This window comes from Protopterus annectens, chromosome 13.part0 (genome assembly GCF_019279795.1).
Source record: "Protopterus annectens isolate FY-2018-M chromosome 13.part0, PAN1.0, whole genome shotgun sequence".
In the NCBI taxonomy this organism is placed as follows: Eukaryota; Metazoa; Chordata; order Ceratodontiformes; family Protopteridae; genus Protopterus; species Protopterus annectens.
In genome coordinates this window covers 499,459,063-499,482,187 of record NC_056747.1, presented here as the reverse complement: position 1 = coordinate 499,482,187, position 23,125 = coordinate 499,459,063, and the positions used below count along the sequence as shown (strand labels likewise).

At 40.7% G+C, this 23,125-nt stretch overlaps 1 protein-coding gene across 1 annotated transcript in view; it reads left to right on the top strand.

Annotated features, from left to right (window-relative positions):
- The window catches only part of LOC122787923 (dynein beta chain, flagellar outer arm-like), a 5,188,001-nt gene that overhangs the window by 4,773,265 nt on the left and 391,611 nt on the right, over positions 1-23,125 (top strand). The window contains exon 95 of the mRNA XM_044054850.1: positions 15,158-15,336. Coding sequence (XP_043910785.1) covers positions 15,158-15,336 — 179 coding nt within the window. The remainder of the gene's footprint in view (positions 1-15,157; positions 15,337-23,125) is intronic.

Here is a 23,125-nt window from a genome sequence, read left to right as displayed (position 1 = left end):
TTCTTAATACTAAAAATGAAGAAAGAAAGAAAGAAAGAAAAAAAAGAAAGAAAGAAAGAGAAAAAGGGGCATCTGTTTACTTTAGTATCTTTATCACATGCAAGAACAACTAAACAAGTTTTACTGTAAAACGTAATTTATTTCATGAAACATTTCATAGAAATAGTGTTAAGAACATAAATTGTTTTACCTAGAGTTACCTTTTTTCTTCCTCGTCTGTTCTCCTCAGGGTCCTTCCAAACATAAATGACATGAAGTGAGGCAAATGCCTTTGAGTTCTCCACAAGTTTAACAAAGTCAACAGAGGTCCACTCTTTCTAGTTTTTGTTATGCAGTCTTATTTTACAAATATGATTGATGGCTTGCAGTCTTACATTTATTCACTAATTTCCATGTTGCTGGTCTTCTTTCTGTTCATCTCCATCTTTGAACTCTGCATTATGGTTCAATTCCAAGGTACTCCTGATTCTTCTAGTCATCTCCTGTAATTCTTTCTCTCTCTCAAGCATTTTCCTTTACAAGACTGGAAAAGGTTTCAGTGGTAATGTCTGTTTGTGTGCTTTGCTATCAGAAAAATGAGAAGTAGAGTCTCCTTCTGCTTGATGGCTCACTTTTTGTTGGGCAGACTTTTATATTTCTTCCTTAGCCCTTTTTTGATCATCCAGGGAAAATATATTATAGATGCAGCAGCTTGAATCTCACATTTACTGATTCCACCTTTTAGTACTTTGCCCTTTTGTTACACTTTTGTCAGGATCAACTCTTTTTGATGTAGGTTTGTATCTTTACTAATACAGGTCTTGACTGCTTTCTCATGGCCAAGTTTGGAGCATGCACATGGCGTGCTCTTTCAATTATTACTTCCTGCTGTGGAATACAAGTCCAGTTGCTTATCTGTGCCTTCATAATTGATAAGTCTTTTTCTTCTAGTTTTTCCTTTACAGCAGAAAATCTCCAATTTCCCCTATGTGTTCCATCCTCTAATTCTCCCATTTTTTGAAACATCTCTTCTTGAACAGTATCATTTTCAGCTAGCCTATTATCTATTTCAGCCTCTGATTTTTGCAGTTTTATCATCTTATCTGAATATCTGTTTAAAACTTCTTCCATTTTTCCAGACTTTTCTTATTTGAGTTGATAATATTCCTTAGTGTTTTGTTTATTTTAATCTGCTCTGAGTACATTTGACTTATTATTTCCTCTGCATTACTGGATGCTATTTCTTGCACCAAGCTGCAGCTTGAACTGCCTTTTTGTTGAACAGCTACAGGATTCTGTCCAGTCAGTGGTTTCTCTTCACATTTTCCAGTGGATTTTCTTTCAAGCTGTCTTAGTTTCTTCTTTGCTGGCATCCAGGCAGTGTGATTTCTAGCCAGTAACTGCATTTACTTAAAATGACAGAGTTCCTGGTCCTTTTCTTACCTTTTCTTTTTTCACAGTGGGAAAGCTGAAATTAAGCTATTAATCAGTTGCAGCCATCTTGGAACTCTTCCCCCCAAATTTTATACACAATGTGTACACCTCATGAAGACTGGTAGAGAGGTGCAGGCTGCCAGCCTAGACAGATAGAATTTTGCAGATAATTCTGTCACTTGTAAATATGAATGTAAACTACAGGCTTGTTGTCTTACAAAAATGTGGCAACAGTGCTCTCTACTGACCCAGAAAAAGCATGTTGTGACCCTTTGATCGAAAGTCTGCTCCAGTCTGGCTAGATGAAGGCTTCCTGCCTATTGTTTTAAGGCTAAAGTTAAGGACCAGAATTTACATGTGGAATGTCCTTTATTGCTCTAAGTGTAAAAAAATGTAAATGCAGTTTGTGTCAGCCTGGGAACACCAGGAAAGTGTGAAATGATGTAATGTTTTATCCGAACTGCAGTTTCAATTTAAACAGAGAGAACCAGAAGGCATTAAGTATTTTTGTCTTGATCATCCAACTCACAGCACTGCCTCTTGCTCACATGTAGGTTATCTTAGACTTGTGTTTTCTTTTAGAGATAGCTAGAAATATTAGACTAAGTGTTTTTCTGTGATGTCAGAACTGTACTACTGAATTATTTTAAGTATTTCTGTGTGATCTCTGAACTCTTGACTAGCACTGACTTCTGTAGTAGAAAGTATTGTCTTGTGGTTTTAATTATCTATTATTAAATATTTTAAAACCTTTTATCTGTGGCTGGTTTGTGTAGAGATAATTTAAGCTCTAGAGTACATAGCATATTTATAGTGATCACTGTACCAAGTCACTGTAATAAGCCTTGACTGTTTAGTCACATCTACCAATTGGATAATAATACTGCACAATAATAATTGGACACCCTTTTAAGGGCCTTTGAGTAGCTTATAAATATTAGCTGGGTGGTGGCAGTAATTACTACTGTATAGTCTGGGTAAAAGGGGCACAGCTGGAGAAACTGTGCCAGCCTTCTCCAGAAGTGTCTGTGTGGTTGTGTAAACTCTTATCTCAAAGTGTGTGTGCGTCAGCTACTTGGGCAGGGACACAAAGCACTGGTTGGACAGAGAGGGTGCTGGAAATTTTAGCTTGCCCAGCTAGGCTGAGATCTGGACCCTATAGCTGTGCCAGTGGGGAGTCTTATTGGGGACCTGAAGAGCAAGGGAGCGACCAGCCTCGGACTGACTGTGATCTCTTTGTGCTCTTAAGGGAAAATGCACTTTACTGTATGTATTTGTTATCCTTTCCTCTCATGTGAGATGCCCTCTCTGGTGTTAGTGGTGAGGATTGAGGCTCCTTGTTTGCTGGGCCAGGGCACGGGCGTCACATATTAATTGTTTGGCAGTGGTGGGATATCCACATCACATATTAATTAGTTGGCAAATACTAATTGGCTTGTAGTGGTGTGGGTAGAGTGAATCCTGTAGCTTGTGTACAGTGAGCTTTGAAGGTGTTTTGTACTCTAAAACAGCCACGCAATGAATACTCAGAGTTCATATCACAATTGTTTTATTTATTTTGTTAGCTTAGTTAGTCAGGGTGAGCAGGCAGCATGTCAGCAGCAGAGTATGGAAAGCTTACAAGGAGCCAGCTGGCAGAGATGTGCCAGGCTAGGGGACTGGTGCATGGAAACCTGACTAAGGCAGACCTGATTGCAGCCTTGGTTACAGCTGCATCAGAAATCAGCAACCAGGAGGACAATCAGACTGGCAGTGAAGATACAATTTCCTCAGAGAATGGACAGCTTAACCTTTCTGCAGTGGACTTAAAAATCCAGCTGGAGCTAAAGAGACTTGAGTTGGAGGCCAGGCATGTAGAATTAGAAGCAAATGAGAGACTGTGAAGTTTGCAGGCTGAGGAGAATGAGAAACTGTTACGTCTTCAAGCTGAGGAACAAGAGAGGCAGAGGCAGTATGAGAAGGAGATGCTGATTCTTCACCAGAGTCAGGGAGGTAATGGGGAAGGGAGTAACTGGACCACAGAAGCACAAATGGTCAGTAAATTTCTTCCGCAGTTTAAAGAGGGGGTTCATTTTGATAGTTTCATTCATATGTTTGAGAGGGTTTGTAAACAGTATGAAGTTGACCAAGTTCTCTGGGTATGGTTCCTGACCCCCTTACTCCATGGTAAAGCTGTAACTGTTCTATCTAAAATGTCTGATGCTGCATGTTTTGATTATACTGCTGTAAAAAATTGTCTGTTAGAACTGTTTAAGCTAACACCTGAAACGTATAGGAAAAAGTTTCGTGAGCATAGACACAAGGCAGATGAAAGTGTGTTTGAATATGTTGCTGAATTGAGCACTTATTTCCATAGGTGGGTGAGTGGATATCAGGTCACCACTTTTGAAGGGATGGCAGACCTTTTGGTAAGGGAACAAGCCCTTAGCACTTTGTCTGAAGATATGGGGATTTGGTTAGCTGATAGACATTGTGCTACTTCAGATGAGTTGAGGAAGAAGGAAGACCTATACCTGGCAAGCTGGGTAGCCCTGCACAGGAAGGGGACCCCCCAGTACTGTTCATGGGTCTAAAGGAACCCATGGTGGGCAGCGCAGACTGCCCCAACAGAATCTGCCAGTAGCAGGGGTAACTACTAGTCCAGGTACACATCCAGGAGCTAGGGTTAAATGTTTTGAATGCAACCAGTGAGGCCATGTGGCATACAGGTGTCCACTGAGGCAATGTGAGGAACCAAAGGTGAGGAAGCCAGTAAGTGGGAAAGACAAAATGCCAATAGTTTGTTGTCTTAAGACAACAGAGGTACTAAACTACCATCCTGCAGATGTCCTGAGAGGGAAGGATTTGGATGAGGCAGTACCATGTGGTTATGCAGTTACATGCGGCCAGGTTAGGAGACAAGCATGTGAGTCTGGTAGCCGGGGGGATACCCAGACAGACTGCATATTTGCAGCCAGGACTGGTGAGATGGTTACTTCAGGAAGGGAGCTACTCTGTAGCAGTGAGACTGAAGGTGAGCCACAGCTACTTGGGGGTACTGATAGTCCCTTGGACAGAGTGACTGCAAAGATAGAGGTGAGTAGTAGTGCCCAGGCTGACAGTGAGGCACCACTTTCAGAGGATGCCAGACTTCCTATGGAAGGGGAGCTGGGAAGGGTTACAAGGAGAGAGCTGAGACAGGCCCAGCTCTCAGACCCTACATTGCAATGCCTGAGGCAGGTAGCTAGGGAGCCACCTGATTCTCAAGGAAAGGGGGAATCTGTATATTGGGACAAAGAGTTACTATACAGAGAGTGGACCCCTGAGGGAGTGTTAGAAGGTGAGAGAGTACAGCAGTTGGTAGTACCTAAAGCCTACCGTCTGGTGCTTCTTGCCATAGCCCATGATATTCCCTTTGCAGGTCATATGGGCATAAAACGTACAAAGAGGCATATTATGCAGAACTTCTACTGGCCTGGAATTTCCAGAGATGTAACAGGGTATTGCAGGACCTGTGAGCAAGGCAGGAGACAAGGTGGGAGCGCCTTTGATGCCTTTGCCTGTGATTGAGGAGCCATTTCAGAGGGTAGCTATGGATATTGTGGATAGTGAGTACCTCAAGTTCCACAGGGAAAAAGTATATCCTATTGGTAGTGGATTATGCTACATGATACCCTGAGGCAGAGGCTTTGCCCTCCATTGAGGTAGAGAAGGTGGCAAATGCTTTGATTTTCAGCAGGGTAGGTTTCCCAAAAGAAATACTGACTTACAGAGGTGCCAATTTCATGTCAGACCTGCTGGCTTGTCTGTGGAAGTCCTGTGGGGTGAAGCACATGAAGACCACCCCCTACCATCCCCACACTAATGGTCTTGTTGAGAAATTAAACTCTACAATTAAGTCTATGCTACGGGCATTTGCAGATCAGTTTAAGAGGGAGTGGGACAAATATTTTCTCCATCTGTTGTTTGCTTACAGAGAAGTTTCCCAGGAACCCACATGTTTTTCACCCTTTGAGTTGCTGTATGGGCATAGGGTGAGGGGACCTCTAGATTTAATTTGAGATGAGTGGGAAGGTGAGTGCAAGTCTCACAATAAGTCTGTTGTGGCATATGTCCTAAACCTCAGGACAAGGTTCAGGGAACTCATAGGTTTGGTCCAGGAGAACCTGACAGAAGCCCAACAACAGAAAAAGGTGTGGTATGACAGGAATGCTTGAGCTAGAGAGTATGCTGTGGGGAAGCAGGTAATGGGTCTCATTCCTGTCAGACACAACAAGCTGCAAGCAGCTTGGGAGGGACCCTACAAGGTGGTAAGAAAGGTAAGTGATGTTAACTACATGGTGGAACTGTTAGGCAGATGGCAGGGGCACAAACTGTACCTTGTTAACATGATGAAACCTTACCATGATAGGGAGGCCCTTATGCTGGGCATTTGCAGTGGATTGCAGGAGAAGTCTGAGGGAGATCTGGGGACTGATCTTCTCAGTGAGGCTTGGGCTGACACCTCAGTGGAAGGGGTAGCAATGTCCCAGCAGCTATCTCCTACCCAGGTTCTAGAAATCTGAGCAGTGTTGCTGGAATTTGGGGACATATTGACTGGGAAACCAGGGTGCACCCACCTAATACTGCACCAGGTGAATACAGGACCCCAAAGGCCTATTAGGCAGGCCCCTTATAGAGTGCCTGAGTGAGTGAAACAGACACTGAGGGATGAGGTACAGGAGATGTTGGAACTAAGGGTGATTCAAGAGTCCAACAGTCCCTAGGTCTCCCCAGTGGTGCTGGTGCCAAAGAAGGATGGCAGCACCAGGTTTTGTGTGGACTACCGGAAATTAAATAGTCACACAGAGTCAGATGCTTACTCCATACCTAGGACAGATGAGGCCCTTGAGCAGCTGGGTGGGGCTAAGTATCTTACAACCATCGATCTTACCAAGGGTTACTGGCAGATGCCCTTGGCTCCCAGTGCTAGAGAGAAGTCAGCCTTTGTGACTCCTTTTGTCTTGTATGAGTTCATGAAGATGCCTTTTGGGATGAAGAATGCCCCAGCGACTTTCCAGAGGCTGGTAGATCATATCCTAGCAGGAGGAGGAGGGTTTGCCCTTGCCTACCTAGATGATATTGCCATCTACAGCCATTCCTGGCCAGACCACCTCCAGCATATCAGGGAGGTGCTGGGCAGACTACAGAGGGCAGGGTTGACCATTAAGCCGAGCAAATGTCAGGTGGGTATGGCGGAGGTATCCTGCCTAGGACATAGAATGGGTAGTGGTAAGATAAGGCCAGAACCTGCCAAAGTGGAAGCTATTCAGGCATGACCTGCACCTGTTACTAAAAAGCAGGTGAAGGCATTTTTAGGGACAGCAGGGTACAACAGAAAGTTTGTCTCCAGTTATAGTACTGTCTTGATCATTCAACTTACAACACTGCCTCTTGCTCACATTTAAGTTATCTTAGACTTGTGTTTTCTTTTAGAGATAGCTAGAGCTAGAAAGATTAGACTAAGAGATTTTCTGTGAAGTCAAAACTGTACTACTAAATTATTTTAAGTATTTCTGTGTGATCTCTGAACTCTTGACTAGCACTGACTGTGTAGTAGAAAGTATTGTCTTGTGGTTTTAATCATTTATTATTAAATATTTTAAAACATTTTAACTGTGGCTGGTTTGTGTAGAGATAATTTAAGCTCTAGAGTACATTGCATATTTATAGTGATTACTGTACCAAGTCACTCTAATAAGCCTTGACTGTTTAGTCACATCTACCAACTGGATAATAATATTGCACAGTAATAATTGGACACCCTTTTAAGGGCCTTTGAGTAGCTGATAAATATTAGCTGGGTAGTCTGGATAAAAGGGGCACAGCTGGAGAACCTGTGCCAGCCTTCCCCGTAAGTGTCTGTGTGGTTGTGTAAACTCTTATCTCAAAGTGTATGTGTGTCAGCTACTTGGGCAGGGACACAAAGCACTGGTTGGATATAGAGAGTGCTGGAGATTTTAGCTTGCCCAGCTAGGCTGAGATCTGGACCCTATAGCTGTGCCAGTGGGGAGTCTTATTGGGACCTGGGGAGCAAGGGAGTGACCAGTCCCGGACTGACTGTGATCTCTCTGTGCTCTTAAGGGAAATTGCACTTTACTGTGTGTATTTATTATCCTTTCCTCTCATATGAGACACCCTCTCTGGTATTAGTGGTGAGGATTGAGGATCCTTGATTGCTGGGCCAGGGCATAGATGTCACACACCTTACCAGGTTGAGCAAGGAAAGAGTGACAGTTAGTTGCTTATCTGGTGCCAGGATCCATCCAATCATACACGCACTTGTCCAAGTTCTTGAACAAGTACCATTATGACTGTGTCACAGTTCATGCCAGTGTCAGTGACTTGAACTGTATAGAGAGACATGATGGAGCTCTCAGACTATGTGTAAAAGGTAGGTATGTACCTAGCACTGAGCAACAGTCTACTTCTCCAGCAAGGATGATGCCAAAATATAAGCAAAAATAACTGACTTCAATAATTGACTTAGTTTTTGGTGTCATTCAAAGGGGGGTCCAATATTTGTTAGTCTGGGAGTATATGACTGACCTGACAGATGATGCTGATTCACCAGGGACGGACCACATCTGTCCCCTCTAGGGTTTTGATTATTGACAAATACAACCATTGTGTCTTTTTAGGCAATGCCAACCTGATAAACCTACCAACATAATGAAGGAAGCACAAGAAAATATGAAGGTGTTACTGATCAGTGCTAGGAGTCTAGACAAGAAATTTCACTCTCTACAAGCCCTTCTCACCCTGAATGGCATTGATGTCTGTATAGTGACTGAGATATGGTTTAAAATAGGGGAGAACACTCTAGCTGTGTAGGGATAAAACTGCTTCCACACTTTTAAACCAGCTACTGCTCTGGAGTGGCAAAAAGGTAGAGGTGTCTCAATCTATATCCAGAAAAGTCTTATATCATGGCTGGTAAAGCAGCAGGATGCACTAGAGCATCTTCATATCCAAATAACCATCTGAAAGGTCCCGTACCATATATTGGCTAGCTGGAGATCTCCCACTGACACAAAAAAAAGCCTCAATGTCTATCTACAGGAATTAGAATCGCTAAGTATTAAACTCAATACCATTTTCCCAGATGATCTAAACTACCCAACTATAGACTGGATGATCTACACCACCACTAGGGCAGAAGTACAGATATTCCTAGACTTTGTCAATACAAATGCCCTGTAACAATTAGTAAGAGTGCCCAGTAAGGGGAATAACATCTGGGATCTTGTCCTTTCTAATATGGGAACATCTTGCACCATCCCTTGTGTAGCTTCATCGTTTGTTAGGCCTGAACACAAAGCAGTCTCCTTTAAAATAAAGTTGAATCCAGTGATTCATTCCACCCAAGGTACCTTTAGAAATTTCTTTAAGACAAACTACAAGTGTTACATTGGCAAGCTTCAAATCCCCACCAAAACCAGTTAACCCCACTGTATACATGGAAACATACCCCGCCATATTATACCAGCATGTAAAATTACCCCATAGGAACAAGGACATGGCAAACCCCAGAAAAAAACCATGCGGCGGAACCATAATATCAACAAGCTTTATCATTTTGACTGTTTTATTTATTATTTTATTTTATTTTACATTTGATAACCAGGAAAATCCAATTGGACACAAGTCCTTTTTCAGCGGAGGCCCGAGAAAAAAGCTCCAGTTATAGCATATGTTACTAATTCATTATACGACAAGAATTACATATATTTACATAAGAATAAAGCATAACAAAATTAAGCTAATATTATTCAGTGAGCTGAACTAAAAGTAAAAATAGTAATTCCAGGAATGTTACAGCCCTTGTCAGTAAAATAAACAAACAATGGTAACACAAATGAAGAAAAACGCTGAATTGCTTCACCACAAAACGAAAAACACAGAAGCCACTGAAAAAAGAATTTATTCCTCTAGCGCCTCGGCCACAATTAGCCTTCAAGGAGTAACACACAGAATTTAAAAACAGTTTATATAGTCCCAGCTCCAATTAAATAAACAATTAAACAATTATATAAATAAATACAACTTTAAAGTACACACAGCAATTCATATAATACTTTTCCAACAACATTCTGTGTTCAAGCCTATAGGCATCAATGTATTTTAAAATAAACACTGTTTCCTTTCTTAGAAGCATAAACTTATATGCTTCTTTATCAAAACATTCCATTTTAATTTGTTCCAAAATAGTGGCTTTCAAACCCACTGGATATCCACCATGACATTTATTAAAATGAAGAGCCAAAGGGCTCTCCATTCTATTCACTCTAATATCTCTTAGATGTTCGAACAATTGTGTCTTAAACATTCTTTTTGTTTGTCCAATGTAAAACTTATTACAATTGCATTTAATAGCATAAACAACCCCCTCCGTCCTACAGTCATAGGCTCCACTAGTTCTAAAACTAATATTGTTATAGACAAGGATTACATATATTTACATAAGAATAAAGCATAACAAAATTAAGCTAATATTATTCAGTGAGCTGAACTAAAAGTAAAAATAGTAATTTCAGGAATGTTACAGCCCTTGTCAGTGAAATAAACAAACAACTCAGGAGCTTAGTAAAATACACCAAAGCCAAGCTTGAGGCTGAAATAGCTACCTAAGCCAAATATATTTTTAGTTATGTTCATAATCTCAAAAGCACAGCATAGCAGTGTGCTCACCTGATTGTGGAGGATATTACCTACACTGAGGCTAGTGAATCTACTGGATGATAAATATAGCTCTAACATTACTCCTCTCTTCCCTCTGTCTGTCCCTTAACATATACTTGAAAGAGTGAACCTCCAGCCATCAAGACCTAGTCCTAAAAGTGGTATTAAAAGCTAAAAATACTACATCAGTGGATGGTCTTGACAATATTTCTGGATGGACCTTAAATAGCATGAAGCACAATTTAGCCACACACCTAGCATCTCTGCTCAACCTCAGCCTCAAACAGTTGTTTTACCAAGTGAATGGATAAACAACTACAGTCATTCCCCTGCATAACTGAGGACCTTCCACAGACCCAGACAGTTACAGACCTATAAGTCTGACCACCCTCATTTTCAAAGCCATGGAATGACATACCATGGAAATAATCAATCGGGGCATATGGACTCTCCAAACACTGGACAGTTCGAATTCGTCAAGAGCAGGTCATGCTTACTCAACCTGGTGGATTTTTTTTTGCAAAGGTCACCAAAGCAATGGCTAAAGGTAAAAGGTAAACACCACATAACTTGACCTGGCAAAAGCTTTTTTTTAAACAAAAAAAAAAAATCTTTATTAAATTATCACATATGACATAGGCAATCTTACATTTGTATAAATGAAAAACAAACCACATTAATACAATTTTAGTTGTAAACATTATACATCACTTAAAATTTATGCAGTCATTGTCAGTTAAGTATTACATAGCTCATTCAAATCCTGCCTTCATTTTAACTTGCTTCCTCCTCTGCATATAATGTTCCCACATTTCCCATTTTTTCCTGTGTAGTTTGTACCTTCCTTCATCTAAAGATCCCATTTCCAGTTGCTTTATCTCTGTTACTATATTTACTACTTCCAGTAAAGTTGGTTTAGACTTTGATTTCTATTTTCTAGTAATTGCTTTTTTGGCAGCTGCCATAATTAGACTCAGCAAGGCCTTACTATGTCTAGGCAATTCCGATTCAGTATCACAACTCAAAAATATTGTTTTTTTACATACACCAGTGGGCTCACTCAGTATCTCTGACAAAGCAGTCAGCAGGGAATCTTTAAAGGCTACCAACTCATTATACTCCCAGAAAATATGTTCCAGGTTATCTCTTTCTTCTCCATCATACCTCTAACATTTGTTGTCTACCTCAGGAAAATTATTTGCAGTCTACTTGAAGTATAAAAATACCTATGTAAACATTTCCAAGGAAAGATCCTAAATTTTCTAGACTTTGTTGCATATTTGGAAGATATATATATATATATATATATATATATATATATATATATATATATATATATATATCCCCGTTGTCTCTTTGTGAATTGCTTATTCAGTCTCTCTTTCCAATCCTTTCTAAGCTCCTCTGATTGATTCTTAAAGTAGTCATGCAATATTTTATATGCTCTACTAATTATTCATTTTTTAACTGCAGCTTCTGTTCAAGATTCTATTAAAAACTCTATCAGTGTTGGTCTTTTGCTTAGGACCCCCTATTTATTTCTCTTTGCCTATACTCTGATGTCAATCCTTGATAGGGACAGCAATCTCTAACCTGCAGTTCAAATAAATTCTTGGTGTCTTCTCATTCTATTACTTTTCCCTTTCTAGTTATTCGCTCCCAATACCTTGGATCCTTTGCCAGTTTTCTCCAATAAATTCCAGCCCCCTATTTCCTAGTTTCTGTATCTCTAATTGCAATCATTCCTATCAGCAGAATCTCTTTTCTACATTCCCGTGCTGGTGTAGTTCTTAAAATACTATCTGCTACTTTATGTATATAATATTCTGTATGATTATTGTCATTCTCCTTAAAAGTCTGCTTCCTAAATCCCAGTCTTTCCTTGTTTCTTGAGCTTCTGTATGAAGCTAGATCTGATAGATATTTGCCCTGTTTAGCTATTACAGCTACCACTGCTTTCTTCCAGGATGTTGTTAATTCTCCTCCTCTTAAAATACTGTTAAACAAAACCTTCCAGATCATCATCAGATTTTTCCCTCCTAGCTTCTGAACATCCACAAAAATACAATCTATTCCTGTAGATTGGGTATACATCACAATTTTTATCTTATCTCCTCCCATCCTGATAATAATTGAACCTTATCTACCTCTAACCTTGGCATAATTAATTCTTCCATAAACATTTCTATTTACACCTTTTCTTGACTTCCAAATTTCTCTGCTTTATGCAGACATTTATAACATTTTCAAAATATTTCTAGTACTTCTACAGGATCTTTTGTTATCTTCCTTGTTATAGTCTCCCTAAGCTCGGTGACAGCCTTTTCTACTTTCTGCTGCATGAGTCGTGCTAAAAATTTTTGTGCTGTAGTTATTATCAAAAAACAGTTGCTTGATAGCAGTCTTTCTAAACTCATACACATTATCAAGGTAATCCCACATTTTCTGTTTAGCATTCTGCATTTGCTCCTCTTCTGGTTTTGTGGGATTCCCCCTATTTTGGAATTCTTTAACATTTGTCAGTCCCTTTAAATAATTCTTGTTACTTCTTAACCATATCTCCCTTTCCTTTATTTCCACCCTAGATTTAAACTCCACTTTCATTTTATCACACTCACTTGCTATATTTTCAGAAGAAATATCTATCATCTCTAATAGGCCCTGAATGATTTCCAAAACTCATTCGTTAAATTCCTCTCTTTTCAACGGATAGGTATGAAAGTGCAGTATCTCATTTTTATTTCATTACCATGTGTTTTCATTTTAGTTATTATTAGCGACAGATCTGAAATAGTTATTGGGTACATATCAAGACCTTCAATTAAGTGCACATATTCCTGTGAAATATAAATTTTATCTAGCCTAGCCCAGTTTTTGTAAGTGGGGGGGGGGGGGTTAATATGTAAATTTACTCCAAACTCCTAGCACTGAATTCACATCTTCCATGCCAAACATTTTCATAACTTTCTCCAAAAAAATCTACCTTTCTTTGTTATAGTTTCCCTTCTAGGCCCCCAACACACATCTTCATTTTTACAAACCAACTTCTGGTCCCCACCTATAAGTAAAATTTCTTGCAGAAATCTGATTTTCTCCCAGAATTTTTTAAGCTCCATTATAGCAGTTTTAGGTGGAATACATGACTGTGTAATCCTCTTCCCTTGCCAGTAGCCCCTTAGTACTACAAATCTACCATTATTGTTTTTTTCCCTCTTTTGTCACTATTGGAGGCCCTCTTGCAATTAATATAAATACTCCTCTTTTCCTTTGCCCCAGATATTCTGCTGAATTATCATTCTTGAAACATTTCTTTATCAAATTCACATGTTCAATTCTTTCCAGGTTTGTCTCCTGCGGTATAACTACATTTTAATATAGTTCACTACTGTCTCTTTATTGATCTGGTAAAAGCTTTTGACACAATTCCTCATGCAGGCATAGTAGAAAAGCTAAATCAGCTGGGAATATAACTCTATGTTATGTGCTCATTGGAGAATGGTTCACAGATAAGATACAGGAAATCAAAATAGGTTAAGTTACCTCCACTAAGAGACCAGTCACCAGTGGAGTCCCCCAGGGTTCCCTGCTGAGACCTTATCTGTTTGGTGTCTATTTTTCTGAAGCAAAAGCCAGTACCAAGGGGCTCTGACTGACTAAGTTTGTAGATGACTGCAAGCTAGGATCAGTCATTTAATTCCCAAATGACTTAGCCATCCTGTAGGAAGATTTGTCCCAAATAAATAACTGGTGCCAAAGTCATGGACTGAAACTAAATGCCAAAAATGCATTATTGTATCTGTTGGAAGTCATCTATCCTAGGGAACAACTGCATTAAAAAAATATGCCCCTAAGAGATGATCCGGTTGTTCTGGGTTTGGGAACTTATGTGAACAGTGACCTAACTTTTGGACAACATATGTCCATTGGTGTAAGAAATGTCTTCTATATCGAACAGCTTAAAAGCAAAGGGATTGTGTCTAAATTTAGGGATGCCATTCTCCCCGTTTACTAAGCCCTCTCTTGGCCTGTTATTGAATATAATGCTCCCTTTGGCAGTTATTTGTCCAGACACATACAACAACTGTAAAGTCCAGTGAGACAATTTTTTAAAATGAATCAAGAGCTAAACAACATGTCCTATGTGGACTGACTCAGAGTCAGTATCCTACAGACTGTTAAGAGGTAACCTGTGTCTGGCATACAAGGATCCTCTGACCCAATACTGATTGATTTACTTCAAATCATCAAGTCAAATGGCATCAAAATACTCAATGTAGGGATCTAAACTTCTTCTGCAACATTAGCAGAACAGTTCAGGGAGATAGGTATATCTCCCAGAAGATACTGTACCCTGGAACATACTCCCAATCAACATAAAATAAAATTCATCCCTATCCATATTCAAGTGCAACTTGGATCTATGGATGTAAAACAGATAATTTACCCCAGGACTATCCCCTGAACTACTAATGGACAGGGGCATCTCCTTAATGCTTTATTCCATGCATGAGTCCCATCAAAGCAGTTATTTTCATTAGGGATAATATATGGCCAGTCTCTAACTAAATGGGATAGGGTAATTCAAGCACAAAAATATAAATTGGCTAGGATTGAAATGGCCCACATTGGCAGCTAGCTTTGTACTTAATTATGAACTTATCAAGCTTTACTCTCTTTCATATTAAGTGTATCTTTTTGTCTTTTACTCATGCCATGGTTAAAAAGGATCATTTGGCCAAGTTCAGTTCACCACTAGAAAAATGTAAAATAAAGGAAGAATGAAAGTAGCTGACTATTAAATTTAAAGCCTTACAAACAGTGGTTTGCTCTGTATCTTCAATGTTTTTCAAGATTTGTAAAAGATTATCAGTATACTGTTTTCACTGATCTCTGACCATTTTCCTTCTCAGTTTTCTTTTTTAAAATGTCATAGGGACATTGTTGTTTTCTGAATGTTACTTATGCCTAAGTGCCTCACAAGTTTATTTGAAATGTAATTTTATCTGAAATCTATTTTCCATTTATGTACTCTGTTTCATTGCAGATCTGAAGAAGAGGCACTTCCAGTTAAAAGAGTGGCTTGAAAAGGCAGTGGAATCTACTATGAAGAAAACATCATTTATATTAAAGTCCATATGGGCAGGTGGCCTGTACAACCCCGTGGCTTTGCTGATTGCCCTGAGACATGAATATGCAGTCTACAGTAAATGTCTACTGGATGAGGTATGTGTTTGTTGTTATGTATAATACACTGTACTCTTCTTTAGAGTCAAGAGTCCTAGGCTGTATTTTCACTCATTGTGTTTATAAGCAATAAAGGAAAACTACAATTCCTGCTACAGTTAACTCAAACCTTAGGCTGCTTTGTTCCCTACAGTATGGTTCTAGTATTGTGCAGGTACCAGAAACCTGCTTGTACTTTATACTACTTTCATTTCCTTGCCTTGGAATCAAAGGAAGGGAAAACCCAGGCACTTTTTAAGCATAACTTCTCATATACATTGTAGAGGAATTGGTCTCTGCATGCATTACATACACTAGACACAGAAAAATAGTACAGTTTTGTACCTACCATAAATGTAGATGTTCGAATATCCACATTGCTGCAGTCCTTACTTATGGGTAGTCCGCTGTCCTCGGTCGGCCCGAATACCAAAGTATTCGGCTGACGTCGGTCATGGGCGCCTAGATCTGACATCAGAGCGTCAGGGTATAAAGGCGCATGACCGACGTCATATCCTCAGTCTTTTCTTGCCCCAGATGTCAGAAGGCCAAACCAGAAAGGCCACAGCCAAAAACAGAATACCTCCCAAAAACATGCCCAACAACAACCATCACCTAAAGCATAGCACCAAGTCTAACTACAGTGGGGAAGGAGGGTATTGGACTGCAGCAATGTGGATCTTCGATCATCTACATTTATGGTAGGTACAAAACTGTACTATGTTCTTCATCTCACATTGCTGCAGTCCTTACTTATGGGTAGAATCCCAAAGCAACGGGAAAGGGAGGATGGTAAAAATCATAAAGCATTAGGGGCCGCTAAAATGCCCTGTAAAATTGCAGTGGCAAATCCAGCCCTAGACTTAGAATAAAGAGGAAGGTGGTAATGTTTAGAAAAGGTATGCACTGAACTCCAAGTAGCTGCCTCCAAAATGTCTTTTGTAGCTACCCCTTAGAAAGGCCGTAGAAGTAGCAGTAGCCCTAGTGGAATGAGGCCTGATTCCAGCAGGAATCTCCTTACCATGATGGGAATAACAGAAAGAAATACAAAACCCAATCCATTTAGAAATAGTTTGTTTTGAAACAGGTTTACCCTGTGAACCCAAAGCAAAAGAAACAAACAATTGCTGAGACTGTCTGAACTCCTTGGTTCTGCTCAAATAATAACGCAACTGCCTGTGAATATCCAAAGTATGCAAAATTTTCTCCCTTTATTTTGGGGTTTGCATAAAAGTAGGCAAATGAATAGTTTGATTTAAGGCCACACTAGAAACCACCTTAGGCATAAAGGAAGGATTAGTACGCAAAGATACCCTATCCTTATGAAAAATCAGGAAAGGCTCCACTGCCATGAGGGCCTGTAATTCAGAAACCCTTCTTGCAGAGGTAATGGCCAACAAAAAGCAGTTTTCCATGACAAATACTTTAACTCGGCAGTAGCTGCAGGCTCAAAAGGTTGTAGAGTAAGTTTTTCCAACACAAAATTGAGATCCCAAGCAGGAGTAGGAGCTCTACGTGGGGGTCTTATATTCTTTGCCCTCTAAGAAATTGCTTAAACCAAGGATGAGAGAATAAAGGAGGGTCACAATCATAGTGAGCAGAAATGGCTGCAGCATGGACCTTTATTGAGGAGAAAGACAAACCCTTGTCCAATAACTCAGTAAGATATTGAAGAGCAACACTTAAATCAGGTTTGGAGACATCAAAGTCCTTTCCTTTGCTCCAAATAAAAATCTCCTCCATTTATCAGCGTAAACTTTCCTGGTACTAGGCCTCCTGGCCTCCAAAATAACATTCAAAACTTGTTGTGGAAGCTGAGACCCTCCAGAGTCTAAAACAGAATATGCCAGGCTGTTAGATGTAGAGACTGAATCTTGACATTGAGGAAGTGACTGTCCTCTTGTGACAAAAGGTGCGGAATCAAAGGCAGAGGCCATGGAGGTTCTCGTACTAAGCTCCTCAGTAGTGGGTACCAGTGTTGTCGAGGCCAATCCGGTGCTATCAAAATCATGGTTGGCTTGTCTTGTCTGGCCTTCAAGAGTACCTTGGGAAGAAGAGGCAGAGGTGGAAAGGCATATACATGCAGATTGTTCCAACTGAATGATAGAGCGTCCACCTTCCAAGCTGTGTGATGAAACATTTTTGTGCAAAACTTTGGCAACTGGTAATTTAGTGCAGAAGCGAACAGATCTATGTCTGGAGTTCCCCATAACACTGTCAACTGTTGAAATACACGAGGATCCAATTTCCACTCGTGAGGATCCACTATTTGTCTGCTCAATACATCTGCTAAGGAGTTCTGTGCTCCTGGTAGAAACCTTGCCTGAAGATTGAGGTGTAGATTGAGAGCAGTTTCCCACAGAATCATCGCTTGCCTGCAAAGAGGGTAAGAATGGGTTCCCCCCTGCTTGTTGATGTACCACATGACAGTAGTGTTGTCTGTTTGAATCAACACCTGCCCTGGGTGAAGTAAATCTTTGAAAGCCATCAATGCAAACTGGACTGCTAACATTTCCTTCAAGTTGATATGCAAATGTTGGAGTTTGACAGGCCACGTGTTTTGCACCCATTTTCCATTGAGGTGTGCTCCCCAAGCCTTGTCCAAGGCATCTGTCATTAGAATCTGACTCGCCTCTGGCCGGGTCACAGAGAGTCCCTTGTTTAGGTGACATTCCTGAGCCCACCACAAAAACTCCTTCCGAATGCAAGGTATTATCTGAATGACAGTGTCCAGATCTTGGCAGTGCTGTGTCCATACATTTTTGAGATACCATTGAAGCTTCCTCATATGCAATTTGGCATTGGGAAGCACCAGAATACAAGATGCCATGAACCCCAAGGCTTGAAGGACTGTCCTTGCAGTCAGCCTGGACCGTAGAGACATTTGATGGAAATAAAGAGAAAGGCTTCTTTGTTTGTCCGGGGTCAAAAAGGCCATCTGGGAAGCTGTATTCAGTCTCACACCCAGAAAGCACATGTCCTGAGAGGGTACTAGACTGGACTTTGTTTCGTTCACAGAATACCCTAGGCATCTTAACACTGCCATCACATACTGTAGATGATGAAGAAGTTCGCCCTTTTCTTGTGCAATAATCAGGCAATCGTCCAAATAAGGATAAATCTCTATTCCTCTTAGTCTGAAAAATGCTATCACTGGAGCCAGAACCTTTGTGAACACTCTGGGCGCAGTAGATAAGCCAAAGGGCAATGCAGAGAACTGATAATGTAAATTTCCAGCCCAAAAATGCAGGTACCACCTGCAACTGGGCCTGATAGGAACATGAAGGTAAGCCTCTTTGAGATCCAGAGTAACCATCCAGTGATCTTTTCCCAACAGAGGTAAAAGTTGTTGTAAAGTCAGCATCTTGAACTTTGGAATGTCCAGGTAAGTGTTGAGGATAGATAAATCCAAAATTGGTCTCCACGTGTTCCCTTTCTTTGGAACTAGAAACAGGCGGGAATAAAATCCTAGGCCCACTTCTGACAGAGGAACTGGCTGTATAGCTCCTATTTGAAGAAGTAAAGAAATTTGTCAGTGAGCCTCTATCCTTTGCCGAGGAGGGACGTCTGGCATGCCTTTGAAAGGAGGCATGGTATGGAAATAGAACTTGTAACCTCGGTTTATAATGTCCAATACCCATTTGTCCTGGGTGACTAAATGCCAATTTTGCTTGAAAAGAGCCAACTTTCCTCCCAAAGGAGCTGCCAGGCAAGAAGAATCTGGCAGCTGAAAATGTAGGTCATTGGGCCTGTTTACGAAAGGACTGGCCCCTGCCCTCACCAGCAGATTGAGCAGGCGAACTCCATTGTCTCGGCCTGAAAGTACTCTGAGCTCTGCCCCTACCACGCCTAGATCTACCCCTAGACTGAGAATCAGAAGAAGGGTATGTCCACCCCTTAGTAGGCCAATTTCTACTAAACTTTGGAGGTTGTACCTGCAAAAAATCTTTAACAGTCTGCATAGACTTAGCCTTGTCTTCCATTTTCTTTAAGACTGACTCCACAGGAGGACCAAACAAAACTTCAGACTGTAAAGGGCATCCAGAATTCTAGACTTAACATGCTCAGACAAATTCTGATCCTTAAGCCAGGCGTGCCTACGAATAACTGAACCAGTGGCAGCCACCCTAGAAGAAGCCTGTAAAGCATCAAAACCACATTGCAAAGAGTGCTTACCCACCTGTTCAGAAACATGCACTAAATCCTGCAATTCTTTACACTCTATGCCCTCTGCCAAAGCATCCACTTTAGACCTTAGCTGAGAAAGGAGGAAATTCTGATACTTCAACATATGAAACTGGCAGTTCAAAGCTCTCATTGCTAAAGTAGAAGAGGTATACACCTTCTTACCCCATCTATCCAAAGCTCTAGCTTCCTTATCCAGAGGAACCGGATTCTTAACAACAGAGGCTCTAACACCCTTAGGCCCCTGACTAATAGTTTCTGGGTCCGCCCTAGGACTCTTATACAGATATTTATGAGCCTCAGGCACCCTGTAATACCTGTCCGGTTTAACTGGGGCAGGAGGCACAGAATCTGGATTAAGGGAAGCTCGAAAAACATCTGAAACAACATCCAAAACCGGAGGTATAGCTAAGGGTCTATGCTGTGGTAAAAACAAGAACTCCCTAAGTCTCTTCCGTGACTCAGAGTAATCCTGTCCCTCCCACTGAAAATGCTCCCTCATGGAATGCAGAGTTTCTGAAAAAGAAAAATCCTCTGGAGGAGAAGCAGAAGGAGTGGAATCCTCTGCATCAGAATCAGAATAAGGAGGGAAATCTTGAATGTCTTCAGCAGAAGATTCTGAATCATCTGAGGCCTGCTCCAAACTTTCCAACTCTGGCTCCATCCTGGGCCTTTTATCAGGAGGGGGCATAGAACCTCTAATTAAAGTAATCAAATCCTCTGCCATTTTAAGCATGTGCTTTTTAGGCACAGACCCTGAAGAACCAGAACTGACACCAGAGGAAGGCAAGACAGACCTGCCCTTAAAAGGAGCCTTAGAAACAGTAGCAGAAGGCCTAACCACCTTAGGCATAGAAGGGAGAATAGTAACCTGAGAGGCCCCTTCAGCCTGACCTGCCTCCTGAGAGGCCACATCCTGTAAAATCAAAGTTTCCCCCTGGGACTCAACAGAAACTTCAGCCGGATCCACCTGTTCAGCTGTAGCTTCTAAAGGTCCGGCGTCCGAAACGGACGAATCATCCTGCCTAGGCTTTAAAGATTTGTCTTTGCACTTCTTAGTAGAAGCAGGCGTCGGAACATCCGACGGCATATTATAATTACACCTCTTGCCAAAGACTAACCTAGCACAATCTAACCTCTGTTTTATAGTGCGCTTATTAAACCTAGCACAAAACCGACACCCGGCAACGTCATGCTCCGGTCCCAAACAAGGAATACAAAGCGAGTGGTAATCTCTATGCGGTATCTGTTTCCCACAAGAAATACAATTATTCACTTTTTCTGACATCCGGTAAGTAACTGAGGCAAGAAAAAACAAAAATATTCCCCAACGGGGTACTTAGCCCAACTTGGTATCGGTCTGATACTCCGAAAACGAAAAATTCAGAATGCCGAACGGCACTTGCAACGCTGCTTCTGCATCGGACCATGCGGCAAAAAAGACTGAGGATATGACGTCGGTCATGCGCCTTTATACCCTGACGCTCTGATGTCAGATCTAGGTGCCCATGACCGACGTCAGCCTAATACTTTGGTATTCGGGCCGACCAAGGACAGCGGACTACCCATAAGTAAGGACTGCAGCAATGTGAGATGAAGAACATCTGTAGTTTACCCTGTCAGGTACTACTGTCAATCTTATTCAGGTAATTAGTTCTGCTGATGTCAGGAGCTCAGCAGCCGTAATAAAAAAGAAAGACAGCGGTGTGAATCTCTTTTCCACTGCCTTTATTGAAGATTGGAAGAGAACGTACACTGATTCACAGCTGTTTTCTATGTAGCCATGCCTTTCATATTAAAACAACGTAATTAGATCAGTCAGGTGTTTAAAAGCAGTTGTCACCTCTTCTGACAAATTTACATAAGCAGCATCCCAGTATCAAAATACTCAGCTTTAAATGTTGGTTGTTTATACTGCTATATATATTAAGATGACTTAAATGTAGTATCAAAGATATCTGTGATATTTGTTCTTGTAATTCTTGTAAAGTATCAAGGCATTTACCATTTTCATGCCCCCCCAGGACAGAACTCCCCAAATCAGGACTGCTGTATAGGAAGTAAGCCTGGTGGCAACCCCATCAACTAGGTGCACTGATACTGTTTATAAAAAGGTATTTTATGCTTTCTTCTGACATTCTTCCAGAGGGGGATGTGTATCTTGTGCACAGATCCATGAGAAGCGAGATCTCTCACTGAGTTAATCTTTGCACAGGTAGAGTGTATGAGTATTTTTTAGTCTACAAAAAAATGTAACCTTGATGGCAACCAAGACATATAGCTGAATTTACTGTAGCATGCATGTGTTATGTGCTCTTTCATTAAAAACAATAGAAAAAGGAAATCAGAAGTACTTTAACTCTCTCTCTCTATATATATATATATATATATATATGCATGTACATGTGAGTACATTTGTGTAATGCACATCTTACATGTATGTATAGAAGCATGTGTGTGTGCACAATTGACGGATAATATGCGTGTGTGTGTGTGTGTGTGTGTGTGTGTGTGTGTGTGTGTGTGTGTGTGTGTGTGTGTGTGTGTGTGTGTGTGTGTGTGTGTGTGTGTGTGTGTGTGTGTGTGTGTGTGTGTGTGTACAGTAGTGACACTTCACCTCCCAATCTGCAGTTAGGTAAAGTTAAAGTATCTGTATTGTACAGCGTAATCACCAAAATTGTCTTTCTATTAACTTGGTATAAAAAACTCACTTGAATGTATGTGTTTTGCAAAGTGCAGTCAATTTATTGTTTTAAATCTTGAGATGCCTCTCTTTTAAAGTTGTAAATGCTTTTACTTTAATATATCTTTTGAACTTTTTCAAAGTAGCTTTGTATAAGTAACCACGGAGCTGGTTAATTTCCCAGTCAGACTTTCCAGGTAAAAAGATGTAAACAGTTAAGTAAATAAAAAGTGGTAGTGACGGGGTTGAAGCTCCAGGCTTGCACATATGAAATAGGCTTTCCATGTCTGTTTTCACTTTAATCTGAAATCTTGTGCTACTGAAACACTAAATAGGCTGCCTATAATTTTCAGCTCCATATACACTAGACACATAATTCAGCACTGAGTACAGGTGAGGCAGAGTATGGCTGAACTACAAAGCAGAGAGAGTAAAACACTGACAGATGAAAACCAAACACTCCATTTCTCATTAATCAATTTATTAACCTTAGGCATAGCTGACTTTAGGCACTAGTGAACCCTGCTGTTGCTGGGGACCACAGGCAGTAAGCTATCTTATCTTGATATTTTGTAACGTCTGTTAAACCAGCAAAAGCTAGTGCAGCAGTCTTGCACACTTAATAAACAGGTGAGTAATAATAACTCTTATTCTAATTTTTAAATTGGTTATAGTAATTGTGTTTTGTCATGTAAAAGGTTTCACAATTCTATTAAATATTTTACCATTGACATAGCGCCCATGGCATGGTTAAATCCTGCCTGTGGAAATACTATCCACTAACATTAGCAAGCAAGCTTTAGTTATTTGCAATATCCATGGCTGCAAGGGGCGGGGTTTAATCATCCTTCACTGTGTGGGGGCCCCCCAAAAAAGCTGCTTCTGGTTGGGGAAAAAAATGAGGAGAAAAAATGTATTAAT